The sequence below is a fragment of the Alligator mississippiensis genome, chromosome 4 (assembly GCF_030867095.1).
Source record: "Alligator mississippiensis isolate rAllMis1 chromosome 4, rAllMis1, whole genome shotgun sequence".
Lineage (NCBI taxonomy): Eukaryota > Metazoa > Chordata > Crocodylia > Alligatoridae > Alligator > Alligator mississippiensis.
Genome location: NC_081827.1, coordinates 70,472,193 through 70,498,708, shown reverse-complemented (window position 1 = coordinate 70,498,708; position 26,516 = coordinate 70,472,193). Strand labels below are relative to the sequence as shown.

The following is a 26,516-nucleotide window of genomic DNA, read 5'->3' as shown; positions in this document are numbered from 1 at the left end:
ACAAATGAGGGATTTTAAAATTGACAATGATCCTGGCAGCTAAGCAGCTGGTCCAACAAGACGTATCACCAAAAACAAACAAACAAACAAACAAACAAACAAACGCCTCAAAACAACCTTGAAAATATTGATTAGTTTTGTTTCAGGGTGTTAGCTACCTGACAGCATCTCTTATATCCTGTTTTAATTTACACATGGAACTTTACACAGGCCTTTGTTCTATCTGCTTTTTAGCTCAAGCTATGTCTAATTTTTTCCTCAGACTTAAGGAAAGGTACTTTTCAGGGTTACCAACTGTCTGTAAATTTAGATAGTTAAACACAAAAAAACAAAACAGGCTAAAAAGATAGTGTCTATAAAACCTATAAAAACAAAAACTAAAAAAAACCTCCATAAAAAACATCAAGCAACTGGAGCTTGATTGAAGTTCTGTAGTCAGGAAGAAGCTGGAGGCAAGCGGATGGTCACATCATAGCAGTACCACCCGATGCCTGAATGGAAGTACTGCACCCTTCGGGGAGCTCTCTCTAAGGGCTTTATAGTCTCTCTTCCTCCCTGTACCCTCAAAAGCCACATGCTGCGGTGGAGTCCCATCAGTTGCCTGTAATACTGCTAGCTCCCAGGTAGGCTTCTTTGGGAGTACATGCTCAGATATGGGGGCCAAGAATAAGTCTGGTGAAGGAAGCATGGTGCAAGATGCGATTGGGGCATGGAGGATGAGCAGGGGACCCCTGTAGTGGGTACAACATGGTGCAAGGCCACTGCTGTAGTCAAGCAGGGTTGCCAGCCCACGACTTTCATTTTTTTGGACTGCAAATTTCTTACTGACAAAAGAGAAAAGAATCATGTTTCCTTAAATTTTCTTACATTTATAGACTGAAACTTTTGAAAGCTGGATGACACTTCCTGTATGTACTTTTTATTATTAGAGATTTAGTCTTAGTGCTTATTCTCAAGTGAAGAAAAAAAATATATCTGAACTGATCTTTGCCAGAGCTAAACAATTCTCTTTGTACAACAGCCATCTACTCTTTTGTACTGGCATTTATTTTCATAGGGGTTAGATCCTGTTTGCCTCAGTCCATACTTGTTCACTAAACTGGTTACCCGGTAAACAAAAACCTTTTGAAATAATTTTACTAAGACTTTTCCTAGTTCCTGGTGGTAAGGTTGATTTGGATGCCTCCTACGCCATCATGAAATCCAAGACCTGGAAGTAACCCCAAGAAGTCTTTTAGTCCATACGCCTACTCTGGTACAGATCAAGTAGATCTAAACCAGGGCTGTGCAACTTCTAAAAGACTTAGAGCCACATATCCCTAGGGCACATACCATTGGTATTGCAATAGCAAGGGCCACAGGTTCCTGAGGCTGCATGCCATGCATGCAGGCAGGCAAGCACCCCTGACTCAGCTGCAACGCTCACACAGGTGTTCCGCACCCCGATGCACTGTGCCAAGTACAGGCACCCCCACCTGCCACCTCTGTCTGATATAGCACCCCAATTTACCTACAGCTCTCTGTGAGCTACCCCATGGCACTGTGCTGCTCAGATGTCACAGAATGCCAGCTCACCCAGCACTGCAAGCTGTGCGTCCTTGCACCATCAGACACTGGGGCTCTTTTTTTTTTTTTTTCTTTCTATAGCTAGCTTACTTTCTGCCTCAGAAAGAGTTTATTAGAATAAGTCAAAGTGTCTGTCAGAAGCTACTCTGAAAGGAATATAAAATATTTTGCGCTGGGGAAAAAAACCCAGCAATTTAGAGATTACTTTTGCAAGTAGAAAAGTATTTTCTTATAATATAGACAAATATTTTCATCATTTTCTCCCAGGTAACTAGAAATTCCCATAACAAGAGTAGTACAGATTTGCCTTTCATGCATGTTAAATTTCTATAGCCCCATATGATCATGTTCCAGTATCACAACCTCTTTTTTTTTGGGGGGGGGGGGGGGGGAGGGAGGGGGGGAGGTTAAGGCTTCCAATTTGAAGTCTCACATACAATGCAGTATTTTGAGCAATTTTAGTTTTCTGCTTCTATTCATAAACACAACCAATTTTTAATGGACTCTCCCATCTTCCAAAGTATGCTCAAATTTAAATTACTGCCTACCTATATTATTACATTTCTAGTTTCAGCAGTCATAGCCTAAAGAGTTTTTGATTGGATTTTATCTAAGAAACAGCATTTGTCATTAAAAAACAAAAACAAACAAAAAACACCATGGTGGCATCTTCAATGTAATTTTTCTTACATTTAGAACTATTAGAGAGTTTTGGGAAGCTGGAAAAATCTTTAAGAGAAGTAACTGCTAGGTTGCACTGAGCTACACTAAAAGTAGAAAAATATTTATTTGTATGCAGTAAGGCAAATAAACCTAGTCCTTCTATAAGCGTTTGAGGAATTTCATTTTCTAGATTACAAAACATTAGGAAAAGCTCCCTTGTATACAATTGTTTAAGAACATATTTACAAAGTGAGCAAACAGAAAAAGAGATGCAATAAACTCACTCTCTCGAACACACTTAAACACTCAGAAGAACTTTCTGTACATCATTTAAAACATTGATTATACTTTAATATACTTCAAAGTCACCTTCTTCAACACTTCATGGAATCCATCATCCAAGTATTTTTAAAGCATAAAATCTTTAATTTTGATGGCTACTCCATGACCTCAGGATAAAGTCCTTCCTAGAAGAACTTTGAGCACACCATGAAAATAGCTACCTACCTACACACTGTACTTTTGCCCATTAATTTTTTGTCTCTGCTGAGGTAAGCAAATTTTAACTGATGAACACTTCCTGTAAATGAAGTAGATTAATCAAGTTATTAGTAAAAAATGTATTGAGAACCTCAGCAAGTAAAACAGTTCTAATTTTTCCAGAAATTCAAAAGTCACAATTCATGTAAAGTATGTTTAGTTTCAAATAGTTTTTAAAGAAGAATTAAATTAAATGAAAGCATTACATACAATACCCTATTATTCTTAAAAATAATTTCATTCATGCCATGAAAATTAAACCATTTTACAATGTAAAAGTCAAAGGTTATCAAGAAAATTCAATTCACAGCTTTCAAGGCAAATAATAGTAAATATCCTTGGAAATGAGGGGGGAAAAAAGCACATCAATGGAAATAAAAAGGAGTAGAAATCATAATATAATTAATATTTTTGGACTGCCATTTACCTCCTGCAGAGGGACAATTAAATCTCCTCCTCTCCCCCCTACTCTTCAGAAAACTCCCATGCAGGCTCTATTACCTCTAAAGGAAACACAGCACTCAGAAAATTAAAATCAAATGCTTCTCAGCTAGTCTACAGACTCTCCCATCTCCCACCCCTCCTTCTCCAAATATGAGCAGCAAAAAAAGAAAGGCAAAGTACTGTTTTGGACCACACTTTGACTCCTAGAAATGAATCAGGGTTATCCCTCAGTCAAGAATTACACAGCAAAACTAGGTAATACAAGATGAGATGACTTAATAAAAAGCACTTCCATACAACTCAGTGTGGCATGACGGTACTGTGCAAATGGATAAAACGTAAGTCAGGTCTTACACATGAGAGCATATTGCCCTTTTCATAAGGATAGAGTGCAGGGAGATAGCCACAGAAAGAATTAATTACACTGTGCACCAGAACTGTACTAGCTATTATTTCCCTTTCTAAAAACACTTTTGTTAAATTGTGTTCTGCAGCAGAAATTCTATAGGTCTCCTAAGACGTTTAGAAAAAAAGTACTTATTTTGTAAAGTACGTTGGAATTGTTCAAGACTGAAAAGGTTCGATAACTACCATGCTAAGATTAAATAACAGGGAAGTCTTGATACTCCAGATCAGGGGTTGGCAACCATTTGGCCGGAGTCACAAAAATACCCCAAAGCTTGACCCATTCCTCTAACTTAGCATGCTGGGGTAGATGGCAGGGGAGCCACAAGGGGCCTAATCCTTGTTGCTGGTGCCTCCAGGCAAACAGCAGGAGAGGAGCTGGGGTTGCACTGGCCTGACCATGTGCCCTGTGGTGCCCAAGCAGCTGCCGCTGGCCACGGAGCCTGGGCTGCAACCAGCCACACCAGGGCCCAGAGCCCTACCACCAGCTCTGTGGCAGCAGCGGCTGCACGCACACCTTGGGCACATAGTGGGGAAGGGTCCTGGGGAAGCACAACCCCAGCCCCTTCCCTGCCATGTGTCCAGAGATGTGTACACTGCCACTGCTCCCACAGAGCCCAGCTGGGCTCCAGACCCCAGTGCAGCTGTTTGCAGCCTCCTAGCTGCCTGCCACAGCCAGCCTGGGCACTGGGCAGCTGCAGCAGGCAGGCTGCAAACAGCTCTGCCAGGGTCCAGAGCCCTGGCACTGGCTCCATGGCAGCAGCAGCGGCACACATACCTCAGAGAGCATGGCTGGGACGATGCAAGGGTTGTACTGCCCTAAGCCTATTGCCCACTATGCACCAAGGCACACATACTTGCAGCCACTGCCACCATGAAGCCAGTGCCAGGGCAAACCCAGAGCCTGAGCCAGCTGTGGTGTGCAAACAAAACAGTCTTGTGTGCCATGCTCTGGCATGTGTGCCGGGGGTTGCTGACCCCTGCTCTAGATGTTTGATTAGAATAGATCAGGTGGCGAGACAAGTTGCATTAGCAGAACAGTGGATAGTTGGAGCATTTGTGTGGGCATCTAATGACAGTATCATTCAGCAATTAAAGATAACACCTTTTGTTCATGTTGCAGCAAAGCTGAAGGCTCATTCCATCCCCCCCCCCCCCCCCAAAATGTGGGGATTTTCACATGATTACATGCATCCTACAGCCAAAGGTCTTTCATCTTGACCAGGGAACAGGCCTGTGGTGTCATGCTTCCATGGAGGCAAAAACCTAAAAAAAAAAATTTGAAGGTCCCAAGTTAAAAACTCTACATGATTACATTATAGCTCAAAGTCAAATGAGTATGTCAACCCAACACAAAGAAATGTTAAGTCGTAAGAATGCTCGAGAACACTCGGAACAAAACTAAACCATTTGAAGTGTTTGTCCCCAAGGTGCAAGCTTGCTAGTACTGTACAACTGCTCTTTAATATCTGAAACCTTAAAACTACAAAATCAGAACAGTTGCATTTATTTAGTCAAATTTAGATTTAGTATGGATTGAAATGACTCCCTTTCAATCCTAAAAGTATTTTTGGTAGAAATGTTCAACCACACAATATAAGAAATTAAGGATTTTTTTTTTCCTCCATGAACATCTAAATTTTTCCATTATACCTAATCATTTTTATTCAATAAATCACGGCATGTCTAATACAAAATGATCTATTTTTCTTTCATTACATGCTAACCTTTGAGAACATTCAGTTTTGTTGGTCAGGGATCGTTTTCATTATGCTTAAAGCCCAAGATTCCTTTCCTGTTCCCATTATAGACTCTGAACACAAGTCCGTAGGGTATGCACACCATCCACTCTCAGACCAGTAGCTTCAGACTTTCTTGGAACCTTTAACTGATGTTTAACCAAGTCAGAAAGTGGAGCTAAGACTCATTCCTCCTTAATGGCTGAGTGTACTTCCACTGCACCAAGCCCTATCCTGACCAGACACAGCCTGTCCTGATGAGTGGCGCGCAACTCAGCATGCTGAATCCAGCCATTGAGTGGCCCTGAGCGTTAGTCACACTATGTGCCAGTGCAATCTAATATGCACATCCACATCATCAGGCCTGAAGGTCTCCCCCAATCTGGAAATTTAGTAGCAGGGGAGCAGCAATTAAGGCTGCCATGTTTCCCCATCCTGCAGACAAAATGACAATGTGGCCTTATGAGTCAGATCTGCCTGTGGGCCAAAAGTTGAACACCACTGTATTAGAAGACCAGCTACGAAGCAGCCATCTGTTCCGATTTCTTTGTTTTAAACAAAGAGCACAAATTCCATTCCCTTCATGGAGTGCTCCCATCCCCGCTGCTTTGCACAAGTCCATTGGTCCACCCGGCACATCCTGCTGGAGCCTGGTATCAGTGGCAGCCAGCAAAACATGCTGGGCAACCTAGGGAACGGGTAGCAGGGATGGGAGTGCTCCACAGAAGGAAGGATTGGACCCTAATACCCAACACAAGCCCCCTGGGCCATGGGCGACTGGTGCTTCCTGAGTTGGGGGGAGGGGGGAAGGGAGGAAGTCCCCTGCAGCTGATCACACTGACCTGGGGGCGGGCCCCATGGCCAAATCTCACAAGTGGCAGCGGCGTGCACCACTGGCAATTCTGAGACAGCCCCCACTCCCTGGCCAGTGCTCTCAAGGGGGGCACCAGCACTCTTGCCTGCCCCCACACCCCCCACCGCCAGGGAACGCCACTTGTGAGATTGGCCATGGACCCCGCCCCAGGTCAGTGTGATCAGCTGCAGGGGACTTCCTTCCTTCCCCCCTCCCAAACTCAGGAGGATCGTGGGGGTGCACATCCCCTATGTGTTGCTACTGCCCTGGGCTGCCTGGTACATCCCACTGGAGCCCAGTCAACAGCAGCAGCTGGCAAGACGTACTGGGAAACCTCGGAGGCTTGTGCCGAGAGGCAGGACACAATCCTTCTTTCTTTGGAGCTGGTCCAGCCAGGCAGGGATGGGAAGACCCCCCTGCCACCCAGCTCTGGTCCTCCCCAGAAGGCAAGATGCCAGCGCAGGACCTCAGTGGGGCCATCCCCAGCTCAGCCAGAGGAGACAGCACAGCTGAGGCTAGCCCACCTGCCTTGCAAGGGAGGTTTGCAAGGGGTTCTAATGCATCCTGGGATGCTGGGGGACTAGGACATAACTTGAATCAGGATCCGAGACAGAAGTTCCATCAACCAGTTTGACCTAAATCAGTTAAGCCTGATACTACATTCATCCAAGTTTATCTTAAACCAGTTTTGAACATTTGGAAACAGTATGTGCGTGAAACTTCTAGGCTAGTCACTTCAGCTAGCGACAGAAGTAACACAGTTATGATGTTTTTCCATTAAAGGCTGCTGCTAGAATCCTGAGGAATATACAGGGAGGAGACTGCAACTCAAACTGGAACATCTATTACTTTAGATTTGGGTTCATTAGGAAATTATACTAGACGATGACAATGAGGATGTATTAGGACATCACAAACAAGCGTCCTGAAGCTCCAACCTACAGAGTAAGAAAAAATAAAAGGAAAAGCAATCTAAACTTCCTTGCCATTCAGGTCCTCTCTCTCCAGCCACTTTAAGATTTAAATTAACATTTTCACACATACAGGCAGTCCTCGGACTTACAACAAGATGCGGTTTTCAGGAACCAATTGTAAGTCGAAATGTTGCAACTCTGAACCAATTTTCTCCTAAGAAACAATGATGTTATAAATGGGGGATTGGTTCCCGAACCAAGATCTGATACCCTATTTTCACCAAAAATACCCCAGAATTTTGTACTCGATCAATTATAGACGAGTAATATAGCTACATTAATGTATTTATATTGTAAATAGCAATCATATTGATTTGGAAGAACTTCTTTAAGGTGACTTTGCTGGAATTTTTGAAGGGTTCTTGGCCGGAGTCTTCTCAGGAGTCTTGGCTGCAGGTTTTTCTGGAGTCTTGTCTGTTTTCTTAAAGAAAGTGTCCAAGGAAGTTTGGACAAATGTTCTCCAGGGAGATAAGCGACGCAGCAAAACTTGTTCACTGGTGTGGCGTCACATCGGCTCAAGCGTTGTGAAGTTGAAACTAACGTCATAAAGTTAAAACAGGATGTCAATTTAGAAACGTTGTAAGTGCGAAACTTTGTAACTCGAAACGCCGTAAACAGAGGACTGCCTGTAATCCAAAAAGCAGAAGTGGATGCATTCTGAAACTGCTCTCCACTTAAATATGTTAAAGATCTAGCTACTATGCAAAGGGACTTTTTTGTTTTTTCTTCTTCTGGGGGGGGGGGGGAAATGGCACAGATCTTAAGTGCCTGTCTAGTTAGTTTACACCTTTGCTGAACCAAGCAAGGCACAGATCTTAAAATGTAGATTGGATATACAAAAATCTCACTGAAAGTGCGACCAAAAAATAAGTATTTTTGACACTTTCTAAACTTCTTTCTTCAAGATTCCAAGTTTGTTGCATGTTTCTTCCCCTCCCACCGAACCCCGATAAAAAGGTAAGAGAGACAGCATTAAGAACTTTAAGAGCATGCTAAATTTTCAAATGTAGAAGGACAAAAAAAAAAAAGTCCAATTTAAGGAAATTTTTACTTAGGTTTAATATTATCCAGCTATTAGAAAAGCTGCAGAAATCCATATTACCCTGCAACAGAACTGAATATCTGGCCTCATACTGGACCAAACAAAATAAAACCACCCACAGCAGGAACAGCAGCTTAATACTGTACTCGCTGTAATCTTGGGAGAGGTTTCTGCATTTTCATACCACACGGGCTGCATTATAGACAGTTTTGTGATAGGTCTTCATTTCATAGGCCTGCACTTACTATTTTAAATTCCTTACTTTTCCTCAGGCATAGCCCTGCCTTGCCATCTTAAATTTCTCTAACTTTTCCTCAGTTTAACATCATATATCTGAATCATCAGGCTACACAGCCAGAGGACCGTACCTGTTTTCCCCTACAGCAAGGGTGTTCACTACCCCCACTCCAGGCAACTGTGGGGCTCCACACAGACCATATTCAGACCAATCTGCAATAGAAGGGCAAGCAGAAGCAGCAGCAGTGCAAGAATTACCATATTTATCCAATTCTAAGACTAGATCCCCACATTTAATATGGGGGGGGAGAAACCCTCATCTCAGAATCAAGGGGGGGGCAGGCAGCTGTTGTGGCTCAGCCTCCAGCCCCTACCCAGGATGGGGGCTGTAACTGCAGCTGCTGCCTGCCCATGCACCCACTCTACTTCTTCTTACCTCCATTTCCTTCTTTCCTCCCCTCTGTGCCCCCCTCCATGCAGCCTCTGCTCCCCTACCTGCCCCTTCCCCTCCTCCACATTACCCTTGCTCCACAACAGCAGGCTCCCTGCACGTTGCAACCTGGGGCACTGAGCCTGGCCCCAGACCAGCCCTGTAGCAGTGCCACACAGCTTGCACAGCTCCTACAGGGCCCAGCTGGAGCTATGCTCAGTGCCCCAGGTAAAAGCCAGGATGGGGCCTGCCAGCAAGGAGCAGAGGATGGCGGGGGGGTGAGGGAGCAAAGGCTGGGGGAAAGGAAGGACTCGAGACTGGGGTCAGGGCAGCAGGCAGGGGCAGAGGCGACAGGAAGGTGGGCACAAGTAGGGGGCAAGCTGCTTGACCGCCTTACACCATCTGCCTTCCCCAGTGCAGCAGTGGGAGGGATGAATTAAAAAAAAACAAACAAAAAAAAACAAACACACAAACCAAAAACACCACAATAATTAAATTCCATACATAGACAAATAACAAAAATCTATACATGGAAAACATATACATTTTAATTATTGGGGGGGGTCAGATTATATTCAGGGTCATCTTATATTTGAGCAAAAATGATAATACCAAAGTATGTACCCTGGATTTTGGCATGCAGCCCCACCCCTGCTCAAAGTACCCCCTAATTATTCTAGACAAGTACTCTCCTTTCCCTTCATAAACCTGGAGCGTAACAATCAGAAGTTGGTGCAGGATTTGGCTTCCTGGACCACAACCCACACTTCCTGGCAAGGGACTTCACCTCTTGGCGAAAGGTAAAAGTCTTTGTTCCAACTGATCTCCTACTGGTTGGCTGATCTCCTATGTCAGGCTTGAAACTAGATCAGATGGGGGACGAGGAGGCAGAAGGAGAACATCAGGAACCTGCAATCCATGGGACGTCCAGCAGTACAGCACAGGTAAGCAATAAGCAGGTAAGTAATAAGGGGCCCATTGGGCATCAGAGCCGGGGGGCAACAAAGGCACCAGTCACAGGGCTCAAGTGCCTATACATTAATGCTAGGAGCACGGGGAGCAAGCAGGATTAACTAGCACTCCTGCTTGCAGAAAACACTTACAACTTAGTAGGGTTAACATAAACCTGGTGGGAATCTACCCACAACTGGGCAGTACACATTGAGGGCTATAAGCTGTACAGAAAGGATAGAGTGGGGAGGAGAGGGGGAGGGGTTGTGCTCTATGTCAAGCAGCATTATACATCAACCCTTATCAAAATGGAATCGGAGGAGGAGAAAGTAGAAGGATTGTGGGTTAGGATACATGGAGGTCAAGGGGAAAGGGATTATTTGGTGGTAGGGGTCTGCTACAGACCCCCACACCAAGGGGAAGAACTAGATTTGGAACTCAAGGCAGTTCTCGGAGACAATGCAAGACTAGGGAAGTGGTTGTCATGGGGGACCTAAACTACCCAGACATCTGCTGGGAGACAAAGACAGCAAATTCCCACCGTTCATGCACATTCCTATCCTGTGTACAGGACCTCCACCTGACGCAGGAGGTACATGGTCCTACTAGGGGGAAGGCCTTACTGGACCTGGTACTGGCAACGGGAGATGATATGGTAGGGGACCTACAGATCAGTGGTCACCTGGGGGACAGTGAGCACCAAATAATAGAATTCATCGTAAGGCGTATAGTGGGAAAGGTAAGTAGTAGGGTGGAAGTGCTAGACTTTAGGAAGGCTGACTTCAGCTAGCTCAGGCGTTTAGTCAATGACGCACTGCAGAGTTAGAGATTTGCTGAGATAGGAGCCCAGAAAGGGTGGCTGTGCCTTAAGGAAGCGATCCTTTGGGCACAGAAGACAGCGATCCCGATGCAGGGCCAAGAGGCTTCCTTGGCTGACCAGAGAAATCCAGAGCAGCCTAAGGGCAAAAAGGGGGGCATATAAGCAGTGGAAACAGGGAGAAATTACTAAAGAGGAGTATATCTCCTCAGCTCACAGTTGTAGGGAGGCAGTTAGAAAGGCCAAAGCTACCATGGAACTGAGGATGGCATCCCAAGTTAAGGATAACAAAAAATTGCTTTTCAGATATATAGGGAGTAAAAGGAAGGCCCACTACTGAATAGGCAAAATCAATTGGTGACAGACATGGGGAATAAGGCTGAACTCCTCAATGAGTTCTTTGCCTCCGTGTTCCTAAATGAGGGGCAAGACAAGTCTCACAATGGGATTGTAGAGAGGCAACAGCAGGGTGCCAGACTACCAAGCGTTGACCCTGAGATGTTGCAGAGTCACTTGGAAGGACTGGGTGCATTTAAGTTGGCAGGCCCGGATGAGCTCTATCTGAGGGTACTGAAGGCACTGGCTGGTGCCACTGGCTGTGCAGTGACAAGAATATCTGAGCACTCGTGGCACACGGGCCAGGTCCCGGAGGACTGGAAAAGGGCCAATGTGGTCCCTATTTTCAAGAAGGGGAGGAAGGAGGATCCAGGCAACTATAGGCCAGGCAGTCTCACTTCCATCCTTGGCAAAGTCTTTGAAAAGATTATTAAGGCTCATATATGTGAGAGCCCAGCAGGAAAAATTATGCTGAGGGGAAACCAGCATGGGTTCGTAGCAAGTAGATCATGCCCGACTAATCTAGTCTCTTTTTATGACCAGGTTACAAAACACCTGGACACAGGAGTAGGTGCAAACATCATTTACTTAGACTTCAGGAAGGCCTTCGATACGGTATCCCACCCCATACTGGTGAACAAATTAAGAGGCTGTGACTTGGATGATTACACAGTCCGGTGGGTGGCAAATTGGCTAGAGGGTCGTACCCAGAGAGTGGTGGTGGATGGGTCGGTATCGACCTAGAAGGGCATGTGCAGTGGCGTCCCCCAGGGCTCGGTCCTTGGACCGATACTCTTCAATGTCTTCATCACGGACTTGGACAAGGGAGCGAAGTGTACTTTGTCCAAGTCTGCGAATGATACAAAACTGTGGGGAGAGTGGACACACCGGAGGGCAGGGAACAACTACAGGCAGACCTGGACAGGTTGGACAAATGGGCAGAAAACAATAGAATGCAATTCAACAAGGAGAAATGCAAAGTGCTGCACCTAGGGAAGAAAAATGTCCAGCATACCTACTGCCTAGGAAATGACCTGCTCGGTAGCACAGAAGCGGAAAGGAATCTTGGAGTCCTAGTGGACTCCAAGATGAACATGAGTCGTCAGTGTGACGAAGTCATCAGCAAAGCTAACTGCACTTTATCATGCATCAGCAGATGCATGACAAACAGAACCAAGGAGGTGATACTTCCCCTCTATCAGGTACTGGTCAGACCATAGTTGGAATACTGCATCCAGTTTTGGGCGCCACACTTCAAGAGGGATGTGGATAACCTGGAGAGGGTCCAGAGAAGGGCCACTCATATGGTTAAGGGCTTGCAGGCCAAGCCCTATGAGGAGAGACTGGGGCACCTGGACCTCTTCAGCCTCCACAAGAGAAGGTTGAGAGGCGACCTTGTGGCTGCCTATAAGTTCATCATGGGGGCACAGAAGGGAATTGGTGAGGCTCTACTCACCAAGGCGCCCCTGGGGGTCACAAGAAATAATGGCCATAAGCTAGCAGAGAGCAGATTTAGACTGGACATTAGGAAGAACTTCTTCAGAGTTATCAAAATCTGGAATGGGCTCCCAAGGGAGGTAGTGCTCTCCCCTACCCTGGGGGTCTTCAAGAGGAGGTTAGATAGGCATCTGGTTGGGTTCATCTGAATCCAGCACTCTTTCCTGCCTATGCAGGGAGTTGGACTCAATGATCTATTGAGGTCCCTTCCAACCCTAACATCTATGAACCAATCTGTTTTTAAAAAGTCAATATCATTTTTGTAAAATAAACCTAAAGACAAAAAACAAAAAAACAACACACACATCAAAAGCTGTGAACTCCACCCAGAGTACTGCAAGCACCTACTCTAGACTCATTCAAAAGGCACTTGGATGCCCATCTTGCTGGGATCATTTGACCCCAGCAGACTTCTTGCTTATGGCAGGGGGGCTGGACTTAATCTTGCAAGGTCCCTTCCAGCCCCCCATAATTTATGAAATCTGCGAAACCAAGTTATCTAGCTCATGTTTTATGAGCACAGATTTGGTCTTATGACACCTTTTTGCTTCTTTCCCCATTCAAAACATCTTCACCTTCTTATACTAATGAAAGGAATACTTAAACCTTGTATACCTCAACTTAAGTTCTTAGTTGGTAGCCCTGGGCTCACTTCTTGCAGAATCAATTTTAGAAAAAGCAAGATTTAATGCCAATTTTGCCAATCAAAGCTTGTAGCAGGATGTTCAGTTTATTAATACTTTTAGGATGCAAGTTTTAAAAACTGCTGCTTTAAAAAATGTGGATGGATTTGCCATCTCTGACCTGTCTCATTTCTCCCACCCCTATTTGAACTCTTAAGAAGCTAACATTCAGCCCAAGATTTAAAGTTACTCTGTAGTGCCTGGTGTGGGCAACTTCACTCATGCTTCAAATACAGATTTCTCTCACATAAGGAAGGATAACTACCTTATTTAAAAAAGAAAAGCAGATTTTTTTTTTTTGTTTATACCATTATTCAAGTACAGACATCAAATTTACCATTGTTGCATTTTAGACTGTCTAGTGGTCTTCTAAGCAGGTCAATGGCACTTATTTGGATTTAAGGCAACTATATACTTCTTGTGAGGTAAGTATGTAAGGCAACTATATACAGCAAGAGCTGTGTTAACCGGCACTTTATTAGCTGGAAAACTCTACTAACTGGCATTCGATGGACACGGCAAAAGCAAAACCAGAAGTACCACTGCCAGGGGACTTCCAGTTTTGCCACCGCAAGCCGAGTTTTTCTTTGTCACTTCTTCGGTCCACAGCCCAGGGCAAAGCAGCCTGCACAGTGCTCCCCCTCCCCGTCCCTGGCGCACAGTTGATTGATCAGCTATGCCGGTTAACCAGCAACCCTCATTCCCAGGGGATGCTGGATAACAGAGCTTTTACTGTACTTTTTGCATTTTGTAGATACTGAGCTTACATTTTTATGAAGCTGGGATGACAATACTTGGAAGTACAAATCAAGAATGTTAGGGGATTTAGTTTTTCTTTTACTGAAAAAAAGTACTAGTCAACAACTTAGTAAAAGCATATTTTACTTCCATCACTTGCCATGCTATAAATCTGTGGTCACAATCCCTGGAATTCATGACATTAAATAGGTTAACTGGAAGCACCCATGATCTTTAAAGACCAAGATGCTGGAAGATCTAGGTCAGAGGCTGGCAACCTTTTACCAATGGCAGATTACCACTTGCAATCCAGTCACCAAGGAGGCATAACTTGCAAGCCATATTAGCCTCACACCCTCTGCTGAACAGATGGAAGCACATGAGGCCAACAAGGAGACCATTTCAAGTCAGAATTAATCTCTTAATGGGCAGAAGCCTTTGGCTGCTAACCCCTGGTCAGATGGCATGCAAACTGCTCCAAGTACTGCTTCATGTGATCACTATGCACCATACTTTTGATTAGCCACATCAGACATGTTCAACATGTCTACAATGACTCAGCCTCTGGATTTTGGTGGGGAGAGCCAAACGTGCATGCTTGCTCCATGTACACTAAATCCAGAAACAGATGTAGCTATTTTAGTAGAACTGGGTGTACATCAATAAATTTTCCATCTGGGCTGCATGCACAGCATAGCTGTAAGGCAACTATATACGTGTGTTTCCGAATGAAGCATGTGTACTGTGCTTCATTTTGACACTCCCTAGTGCCCTGGCATGTTATAATTATGGGGAGATTAAGATGTTAATCTCACCTAAATTGTAACATACTACACATGTATACCCCAAATTATGATGCCACAGCAGGGCAAACCTGGCCCAGAAAGTGTTCCACATATATTGTGGAACATCTTTATGGCTGGCTGCTACGGTGCCTTACTTTCAGCACATGGCATGAGTCAGATCCAGGGCTGCCCCATGCCAATCCAATGCTCGCTCAGCTGAGCATCTGGATCAACTTGATCTGAAAATATCAAGAGCAGCTGGACTCAAAATGCAGCGATTTAAAAGCCTTGGTGGGCCAATCCCACTTCTCTGTATCCCCAGCTGTAAGACACTATGCGTGGCCCAGCTGGGCTGAATGTGTGGTTTTTAAACCAAGGGCTGCTCTGTGAAAGCGAGTGCAGGAATTGGGCTCTCCTGAGTTTGGGACAAAGCCACATCTTGACCAGGGCACAGCCCCAGCACCAGTGGTCATATGATTGGAATCAGAGGAAATGTTATGCTCCATCCCAAACATCACACATCCTGTCATGTACATGTGATGTGGTATGGCAGGATGCATGGTTTGGGATGGGGCATAAAATTACTCAGATGCCAACTGCACCTTTAACTTCTGCCAAGGGCCCTAGTGAGGTTCAGACCATGCCTGTCACATTCCTAATACCCCACTAGTTGAACATAATTCTATCAACCTATTTTCTGGTCCAACTCCAAATTTCCTCAAAATTCCAACTACAAATTTAAACTCCAGAAATATTCCACCATTTATCAAAATTCCAAAAACAGCTAGAACACATGCAAGGAAAATTTAATAGTTAAATATATGGAAAACTTTGCACTCTTCAGACAGTTCTAATTGTAGCACTTTTCAGACACATATTGTTATGTGTATAGCTTCTTTTAAAACTATGTAATTACCACCTAGTGGAGTCAGCAAAAGAGCTTTGCACCAGCATGCATGTTTTTATAATCTGTCACCCAGTCAGATTAGACAGAAACGGATATCTCGCTTCTCAAGCATTTTAATTTAGTTAATACCACAGGATGGTACTCTTGTATATATTTCAGCAATTTAATTTACAGCTATTGAAATTTACACAAGTAAAGAAGACCAAAGACTGCCTTTGCTGCTTGAGTGGAAAAAAAGTGTGTGGAATTGAAGGAAATGGGATCCAACCAGAGATGCTCAGTTCAAGATTAACAGTTCCATTTCAGATTTACATTAATGTTAGGACAGGGAGACATGCTTTTACTATGAATTTCACAATGAAACATGCTCCTTACTGAGACAAGTCATGTGGATTTCATTAGGAATTGTATGTGTGATAGTTGCAGATCAGGCCATTTGTTAGCAACTTACAAATGCACAAACCACATATTTTAAAGAAACCTATAAAACAGGAAAAGGTTCTATTTAAATCATGGAGAACTGTACTTAAATATTTATCTGTTCAGATTATTTGACTTCACATTGTGAACAGTCAACTTTTGTTATTTTAATGCATATCTTGGTAAGTTAGCGTATTACATTGTTCACTCTTATCCAGACTGAAGTGTTTATCAGTATTAATAGGCAACCACTGATCCTCTGGATCACAGTGCATGCGTAAGCTGGCTAATCAGGTGCCTCATGAATCCATTTGTACAGAGTCCTGTGACTATCACACCAAGACCATTGATGTGCACTCGTGTCAAAGCAAGAATATGGAAGAGTGGAAGCTGCCCAAGACCTACCATCCCCTCTCCTGACCACTGAGACAGAATCCAAAAGCCAGATTCAGTCTAGACGTTCAGTGCTTTGATGGCTACCTTGTGTAAACGTAGCTTCTGCCAGAGGGCAACAAATAAGAACTACTGCCGACTGCCTAACACCTCAGGAAGAACGTGTTTCTTTCAGGGTAATGTCTCTTAGCCTTTGTCCAACCGAGGAGTAACCGCAAAGCAGTGAAGACCAGGGTTTTGAAGCACCCTATACCTGCCTTACTCTGGAGGTTGCAACATTGTGGTATTTTATAGGAGCTACCCTACCACAACTATCCCTACCACATGGCTACCAAACCCTCCGGTTGGATGCAGTTTATGGTCATATATATTATCAGCATTAAGCAACAGGAAAAAAAGAACAAATAGATGCAAGTGCATACAAAGAAGGGAAGAAAATATTGTCCAAAAAGATTTGATATTGCCTTGTAACATACCTTTTAAAAGATCCTTCCACACATCAGCAGGAGCGCAACTGCTGAAACCTCCTTAGCCTGACAAAGGGTTTTTGAACCCGAAAGCTTGCTTAATAACTATTCTCCAACTATTCGGATTGGTCTAATAAAAGATATCAAATTCACCCAAGGAACCTTGTCTGCCTATGTCCTTAGACCAACACGGCTACAACCTAAACCCCAGGAAACTTTTGATGCACTCTGATATAAAATTAACACAAATATGTAGACAGCATCCTTCAATCTCCTTCTTGAACTCCTGAATCTTTTTTCTTCTTTCTGTAGCTGTACTTTTTGCAACTTAGCCCTCAACTCTATGAATGCTTATTCATAAGCCTACATTTACACAAGGTAGTAAACAAATTGAAGGTCCTGCTAACAAAAGGAGGTCCCTTATACACATGTAGAATTCAACTTAAGTGCCCCCAGAGTTTGCTGAAGAATTAGGATTTGAGCTCGTAACCGGAGATACTTTATTTGTGGTCAGTGAAACACCACGGGGACCTAAAGTTCTATAAAAACAAACAAATGAAAGTATCTGGAGGCTGCAGAGTTAAGAAAAGACAAATGCCTTACTTCAAATATAGCACACCTATAGTATTCATTTTACAAAATGTAGAAGGTAAAATTTTAAATTTCAAATAGAATCAGTAACTTTCTGTGAATATGGTCAAATATACTTATATAGAACATTTCACACACATACACCCCCCAAACAAGACAGGAGGCAACAGATGGCACCTTTATTTCTAACACTTCCCAGGACTTTAGATTTTAAGCCTTCCTGATATACTCAAGTACTCCTGAAATACTCAAATACTTTTTCATTATCAAGAAAAAGAAAGAAATTTTAAAAATAAGGGTGCACTGATAGAGATTTTGGAGGCCAATACTGATTGCCAAATTTTAAGGAGCCATATTGGCCAATACCGATCTGATTTCCAATACAGCTGCATGCTGTGGTGGAAGGGGAGGGAGGAGAGGAGGGGCATGGGGGGTGGGGAAATGAAGGCCCCTACAATGAGTGAGTGGGGCAGGCCTGCCAAGCCGAAGTAGGGTGGAGCCATGGCTCATCCAGGGGGCTCCCGCTGCTGTGCACACCCCAGAAGGGCCCGGGGGGGGGAGGGGGGAGGCATGTGCCCCCGGATCTGGGTGGGGCAGGGTGGGCTGCAGCTGCAGGCTGGGGCCAGGGTTGTGCCAGGTTTCCCAGTGGGGGCTGAGCCAGGAAGGGGGCTGCAGCCACCCCAAATTTTACCATACCTCACATGTAGCCCCACTCCTAGTACCACTGCCGCCTGCCCCGAGTGGACCATGTCACTAAATGCTTAGATGCAGGAGTCAAGGTAGACGTCATCTACTTGGCCTTTAAGAAGACCTTTGACATGGTATCCCATCTATTCTCAAATGCACTGAACGGCTGCGCCATTGGTGATTACACAGTCATGGGGGTGGCTAATTGCCTTAAGGGTCATACTTAGAGAGCAGTGGTGGATGGGTCGGTATCGACGTGGAAAGATGTGGATAGTGGGGTCTGCCAAGGCTCAGTCCTTGGGCTGGTGCTGTTCAATATCTTCATCAGTGACCTGGATGAGGGCGTGGAAAGCATTCTGTCCAAACTCACAGATGACACCAAACTATGGAGCGAAGTAGATACACTGATGGGAAGAAACTGAATCCAGGCAGATCTGGACAGGTTAGAGAAGTGGGCAGAGAACAATAGGATGCAGTTCAACAAGGACAAGTACAAGGTGCTGCACCTCAGGAGAGGGAATTACCAGCACACCTATAGGCTGGGGGGTGACCTTCTCAGCAGCACAGCAGCAGAAAGAGATCAAGTCATCGACTCCAAGATGAATATGAGTTGTCAATGACAATCAGCAGAGCTAGCCACACTGTTATGCATTAGTAGGTGAATCATGAACAGGTCCAAGGAGGTGATGCTTTCTCTGTGTGGCACTGGTCAGGCCACAGCTAGAGTACTGCATCCAATTCTGGGCACCACAATTCAAGAAGGATGTGGACACCCTGAGAGGGTCCAGAGAAGGGCCACTCGCATGGCTAGAGGCCTGCAGAGAAGGCCCTATGAGGAAAGGCTGAGGGACCTGGACTTTTTCAGCCTCCACAAGAGACGGCTGAGGGGTAATCTTGTGGCAGTATACAAATTCACCAGGGGTGACAGCAGGGAATAGGAGATGCTCTGTTTACCAGGGCACCCCTTGGAATAACCAGGAACAACAGCCACAAGCCGACAGAGGTTTAGGTTGGACACCAGAAGGAACTTCTTCACAGCTAGGGTTGCAAGAATATGGAACGGGCTCCCCTACCTTGGGGGTCTTCAAGAGACTGGATAAGCACCTGGCTGGGGTCACATGACCCCAGCACTCTTTCCTGCCACAGGCAGGGGATCAGATTCAATGATCCAGAGGTCCCTTCTGACCCTAGCATCTATGAACCCTTTCCCCCGCTACACCCGATGTGCCAGGAAGAGCCCAGCGCAGCTGCAGTCTGACCTGCCCTGCCCTCCCACCACGCAGACCTGGAGGCACAACCCCCCCCGCATGCCCTCCCAGGGTACAGTGGCAGGAGCCACCCCCCCAGACAAGCCGCAGTTCTGTCCCATGCCCTGCCCCGGATGAGCAGCACCTGCCCCTGTCCCACTCCCTCCATCACCGCAGGGAGCAATGATCTACCCCCTTCATGCCCGTTCCCTCCCCCCTCCCCTTCTATCACAATAGACTTACCAACTGCACACAGCTCTCCAAGCTGCCGGGCTGTGCTCACTGCCTGCATGCTGCACTGCAGCTGAATGCATGCACAGCCATTTAAAAAAAAAAAAAAAAAAAAAAAAAAAAAAAAAATCGGCCAAATTTAAAAAAAAGAAGAAAAAAAATTGGCCACCTCAGTCCAATTTACAATACAAACAATTTTCATTATTGGTACCAATCCAAAGCAGACTGATGTATCAGTGCACCTCTATTTAAATATTCATTTTCTTTTTAGTTACAGCTACTAAACAGCTTTTTTTTTAAAAAGAAAATTAAGGTCCCCTTCTCTATACATAGAAATACAGATTTTGTATATACATATGTACCAAAAAAAAAATCTGTATATATCCCTGCCCCTTCTCCCTCACCGCCTAAAAGAGAAACATTTGTTTGTTTGATATAGCTTTAATTCTTCACTGACTACCATGAATACTGTGAGTGAGAGATTTTTTTTTTTTTTTTAATTAAGAGAAGTGTTTTTGTAGTAATCATGGCTTAGTTGCAACTAAAAAGAAAATGCATATTTAAAGTTTCTTCCTTTTGCTTGCTAACCAATTCAGTATTCCAGGAAGGTTTAAAATCTAAAGTCTTATGAACTATTACAAAAAAAGTTGTCATCTGTTGCCCACTGTCTTGTTCAGGACTTTAGATTTTAAAGTCCTATGACTAGATGTGCATGCAAGTGTAGATAGGTAGATCATTCAAATTGATCTACACTTGCATGCACATCTATATCTATCTACCTACACTTGTTAGCATCCTGTATATGTGTATGCATCAATCAACTAATTCATGTGTGGCTTCCAAATTGTTTAGTGTCAGTTATTTGACCTTCACTCAAGAAAAAATTACTTTTGCAGCTCTGCTCTGAAATGAAGTGACCTTTAAATGACAATATCATGGACTCCAGGTTCACTGTCTCCCAATTACAGTGAGCACATGTACTAGGAATTAAGTTGAAAGGGGGAAATAAATCCCTTGAAACTCAGAAGATCCAAAACACAAACAAGGTTCTCTAGTTTTCCTGCACTGTCACCTAATAAAATCTCTACAATCTGAGTCATTGCCTTCAGCTGTATATAGTAACTTTTAACTGGACATTATATATAATCAACAGAATTATTTACTATGTCCAGTTAAAAGTTATTACATACAGTTATATATATAATTTCCTTATTTTCATATTACAGAAAATAAGATTAATTAATACATTTTAATTAATAAATAAAATGCCTTAGTTGGTCTATCCGTAACGCTTTATTAACACTCTGATTGCCTGTTTCAGCAGCCAATCAGAGTACAAATAAAGTGACAGCAGGCAACAGAGTGCCACCATAATGGCGGGAACAGAGGGGAATGGGGAGGGGACCCAGACCAGTACAGCTGAGCTACCCCCTGCCCCACAGTCTATGAAGGAGGCAGTGGTAGCGCCAGGGGTGGGGGGGGGGTGGAAAACAGAGTCAGGCCTGGATTGGGGAGGGGCAGAGGGCGGACGAGGGGAGCAGAGGCACAGGCCCAGACACTGGGCTCTGTTCCTGCAGGCCCCCCAGGTGGGAATGGGGGAGCAGCCCTGGCTCCGAAGCGGCGGGGGTGAGGGTGGAAGGAGCGAGCCTGGCCCTGGGCCTCAGTCCCCAACCACCCCCAGGCAGGCGGTAGCAATGGGGCAGATGGGTCAGCAGTGCTGGACCTAGGCCCCCGTCCCTGCAGGCAACAGCAAGGGAGCGGACAGAGGGGGGTGGGGCCACCAGTGCTCACCCCATCTACCCTGTTCCCCGCAGGCCACGAAAGCAGAGCAGACAGATGGGGGGGGGCAAGGCCAGCACCGCTGGCCATGCTCTCCCGGCCCTGCAGGAGGTGGCAACGGAGCAGACAGGAGTGGGGAGGCTAGCCCAACCCTGGCTCTGAAGCTGGGGGGGGGGGGGGGGGGGGGAAGGGGGGAGAAAGAAGGGGAGCAGGCCTGGCCCTAAAGTGGGGGCAGGGCCAGACGCAGGCCTCTGTCCCCAGCCGCCCCCCGCTCCCTGCCCTTCATTCTTGACAAGCAATTGGCTAGTCGTCCCATAAAATCACTTCTCATGGTAGAAATGCACAAACTGAACTGAAGAATGCACTGCGTTTAAAAAAAGTGTGGCCATGTCTGTCCTAGTCATACAGCTGATCCAAGGAAGATATTACCCACAAAAATCCTTGCCTCTCACAAACTGAACCTGGTTAGTTTGCATTCAATTCAAACTTGATCTTCTTGGCCAAAACATAACTTAAAATGCTTACTGCATCACTTCAGGTTTTCCCCACCACAAATACCAGTAGAATATGTTAAGCTCTTCTGCTGATGTAATTTCACATTTAAAAAGTTACATCATAAGTATCTACAAATAAGCAGCATACACTGCATGCACCCCAAAGAGATCACCTGACAATAAAGCATTCAGACTACACAATGATTCCTGCTGAGTTAACATAACTAAATGAAAAAGTCAAATTAAATATTTTTACAAGTTCTCCCAATGACATCTGGCATTTTATATATATGAAATCCAAGATATTGGCAATTGCATATCTTGTAATATATTTCATCTTGCATTTCATAAATTACAAAGAATTTGTAATATATATTTGCAGTCTCAGCCTCATGAGAACTTGTCATGACAAGAGAGGTACCCTCATATGCCTTCTAAACTATCAAGTTCTTAAAAAGATAATTCTGAGATTGTCATGGAAAAAGACAATCTTTGGGCTTATTTTATTAAAGGAGGACTAGAGAAGTAGTTAAAAAAAAAAAAAATTTTTTTTTTTTTTTTCAGGTAGAAAGTATTTAAGAATCCCCAGAGAAAATACTGCAGTTTTCTAAGTAAAAACAAATGTCTGAAAAGCTCAATAAAATGTCTCTTCACAATGCATTTGAAAGGAAATTTAATGTAGCAGTTCAAGTTCAGTTAACAAGATCACCAAGCACTTGGTATCGCTCTCTCATTGCTTGCTTTGGGACACAATGCCAGGTCCTTCTGACCTATGCCATGGGGGGAGAGGGGAAAGGGGGTTACATAACCTTATGCCTGAACCAATTTAGGCATTTTCATCTTGGATTTCACCTTCTCTGAAAATGTAACAAGGTGTTCTAAGTCAGGCACTTCACTGTTCGCACAAGATTTCTTTAACAAATGCTTATGCCAATTCTTAGCTTAACTGATGAACATTAATTTGTGCCGTAGGATCTTGTCACCCTAGGGAATGTTCCATTCACTGAACTCCAAAACCTACTTCTCAGAGAAGGGGAGCAAGTAACAGTCTGTATGCTGGAAAAGTTGACTTCCCATTTAGAGTTTTAGGCTAGACCACATGCTAGATCAGACCTCTACAGGCCGGATCAAACCTTTCTTCAGGCCGGATCTGGCCCATGGGTCACAGGTTGGCCTCTGCCCCAAGAAACTGCTTTCTTCTTTCTCCAATGTAGCAGTTCTCTCCAATTCAGCTTCCTGGCTGAAAATCAGAGATTGTTTGAACATCATGCAGTAGTTGCAATCTCCCTTGCAATAAAAAGGATAAACCAAAAACTTTCTTGACTTGTCACCAATTCTGCCAACAACTTGCCTAACAGTTCTCATGATTTTTTTTTTTATTTTTTTTTTGAAGTACAAGACAAGATGTCAGGAACTCTAAGCTTGCTTGTTCACTTCCCAGTCAAATGCCTACAGAAGGCCACTATGATCTGTTCATATTTGTTCAGAAAAATTCCTAGGCAACAGATACTGTTACATTTGACAGAAATGAACCTAACTTGCTTGTCCAACCTAGAGCACCTGGGCTAAGTCTAAGAAATGAAGAACAGCTTCAATTCCTTAGACTGACAACTCGTACAGAAGACCGTGAATCCTCTTTGGTAAAATAGGATCAGAAGCAGTTCTTCTCCATCCAAATTTCTCCCTTCTGGGGATTAGGATTTTCTGTAGATTCTCTTACAGTAGCCTCAAGCAAAACTCACCTTAAAACAAAAATCCCCAAAACAACTTACTTCATGTTTTTCCTTCTAGTTTTCCTAATTCAGTGATTCTCAACCAGGTACCACGCCACCTTGGGGTGCTATCAGATCTTTTTAAGGGTGTCAAAAGGTCCCACGCTGCTAGGTGTGCAGACAATTAGCACTTAGGTGTTCAAACACCTACCCAATTCACAATACAAACCCAGTAATTTCATTTAGGAAATAGAAATAATTGTGGTCTTCCTGAATTCTGTGCAACAAGAATTGCTTTATTATTTTTCTGAAATAAAAAAAAGTGTAAAATATGTAATGGCACTTTAAAGACTGCATTGAGTCTAACATGGGCTGTGTTGACACTAATGGAGGTTGAGAAGCATTTACCTAATTAAATATAGAAGGGAACACTAGGGCTAAATATTCTTCCCCTCTCTCTGGATATAGCTGGTGGTATTTCAGGACAATAACATTTACCCATGAGCAACTCCTCTCATCCTTATGGACGAGCCTCATATTCTATGTTACTCAAGTTCTGATAGCAATGTCTCACATGTATAACAATTCATAAGTATTAATACTAGAGGTGCACAGATACATCAGTCCTTATTGTATCGGCACTGATAAAAGGAAAAATTGACAAAGCCAGCAATCGGCTTTTTTTGGCTGATGTGATTGATAATGTCGCCGATAAATGCCATGTGCACGCACATGGCTGCAGCATGCACACAGCCAGAAATGCAGCCTGGCAGCTTGGAGACCAGCGTTGAGCTGGTAAGTCTGCTGGGGGGGGAAATGGACATGGGAGAGGGAAGGGGTATGGGAGGGGTAAATCAAGGCTTCTACAGTGAGAGAGGGAGCAGGGCTGGGGCAGAGGCAGGTACTGCCCAGCCGGGTTGGGGCAGGGTATGGGAAGAAGCTGGTGGCTCGTCCAGGGGGTGCAAGGTGGCCCTCCAGCCCCAATCAGGCAGCAGCAGCCCACCCTTGCTCTGCGTGCAGAATGGGGGGGGGGGGAGGGGGACATGCCCCCCAGGCCTCCCCCATGGGCGTGCACAGCGGCCGAAGCCATCCCCCAACTGAGCCACTAGCTCCATCTCAGCTGGGCAGCACCTGCCCCTGCCCTAGCTCCACTACCGCCCTCACCATGAGGGCTTCAATCTGCCCTCGCAATCCCCCTCCCCCCAACAGACTTACCTGCCAATTGTGGCTCTCTAAGCTGCCGGGCTGCATATTGGCAATCAGATCGGTATCAGCCAGATGGCTGGCCAATAATTGGCCATCAGTATCTGCCCAAAAAGATCTTTATTGGCGCACCCTTAATTAATACTTTAAGATATTTGCTTTCCAAATATAAGCATTTTGAAATTAACAGGACTCCAAATTAATAGTGCTCATAGGACACGGATTTAAAAAACAGACACCCTGATAGGGTCTTCATTTCAGCATCACTTACTTACCTTCCAAACCGGGAGATCAGAAATCTGCATCTTCTACAATTGATGACATCATAGGCATCTCCCTGCATTATTCTGAACTGCTATGTGTGATTTTTATTACAGGAAAGAATCTCTGAAAGGCTTAGTTATAATTTAAGCAGCATTGTTTTGTACATATTTTGTATAAAAATGTAAACCACTTAATTTTCAGTTCTACCTTATATGTGCCTAATTACTTGGAATATTAAAATTCACTGCTCTCATTTAAAAAGATGTATAAGCATGCAGTTCATATGAAGGTTTGGTGCTGAATGATGAAAATCAGAGTACAGGTTTTCCTCGCTTTATGCGGCTTCCGCACGTACAAATTCACTCTTATGCCATGACCCTTTTTCTACCAAAAATTCATTATATGCGAGGTAAATTCACTCTTATGCAATTGGTGTGGTGGAAGCAGAGTCAGCTACTTTGTGTGGTGAATTGTAAGAGTGACACACACCAAAATATACATTTCTGTATGGATCTGTGTTCCTCATTCATTGTCTGCAACATGTTCCTGTATTATGATAGTGCCCTGTGCTTGTGTGTACTGTCTGCTGTTTGAGACAATTTTGGTACTCGTCAAAGAGATGGGTCTGGGGGTCACTAGTTGAGATCTTGGAACGTATCCCTATTTGTTACATTGTAAAAAGTGGGTTCCCTTTATGCGAATTCAAGTTACGTGCTGTTTTACAGGAACACATGTACAGCATAAAGCAAGGGAAACCTGTATGGGGAAAAAATTTCAGTATTGCCAAATTTTTGGCTCACATTTGAAAGTCCAAAAGAACAAACGCCTTGAGTATGATTGCCAAGTTCCCTCTGTGATATGTCTTTGGATGTACATTACACCTAACATCTATCAGTTTTAGGGAGTGTGAAATTTGTTTTACTCATATGTCCAAATACAGTCCAGGCACATTCTCTCACACACCGGCAGGTAAGACAACAGCATTTACAAGAAGTCATTGCCAAAGTCAAGCCTTGCTATCCCTAATACTTTAAAATAAGGGGCGCTATTAGTGGGGCTCAACTGACTGACAACATGATTTTGGCTTTTTAAAGAGGACTGCTTTTCAAGGACCTGAAAAACTATATGCCAACTAAATTCAAGTTATAGCCAGGGATGAAAGGTTATTATCCTATTCAACTGTGATAGTCACCCTTTAAAGTGGTTTAAAACAGCTTCAGAAAGAGAAACATTTAAAAACAAAAAACAAAACCCAATTTTCATTTACATACATCTACCTTCTTACAGGTGTTTCCCTCTTAAATGAAAAAATGAGGAAATTCTTGCAGCATGATAAAACTTTCCAAAGTAAAGCATAAGTAAAAAAAAAAAAAAAAAAGGGGGGGGGGGGAAAAAGGTGTTTACAAACATCAAGCAGTTAC

At 44.1% G+C, this 26,516-nt stretch overlaps 1 protein-coding gene across 6 annotated transcripts in view; it reads right to left on the bottom strand.

Annotated features, from left to right (window-relative positions):
* The window catches only part of CNOT2 (CCR4-NOT transcription complex subunit 2), a 127,664-nt gene that overhangs the window by 80,117 nt on the left and 21,031 nt on the right, over positions 1–26,516 (bottom strand). Inside the window, exon 1 of one of the 6 annotated variants that reach the window (XM_059726082.1) lies at positions 4,807–4,828. The exons of the other annotated variants lie outside the window; for them this stretch is intronic. Within the exon in view, the coding sequence (XP_059582065.1) occupies positions 4,807–4,812 (6 nt within the window). The 5' untranslated portion in view covers positions 4,813–4,828. Of the gene's footprint in view, positions 1–4,806; positions 4,829–26,516 lie in introns of those variants that run through there. 6 annotated transcript variants of the gene reach the window in all.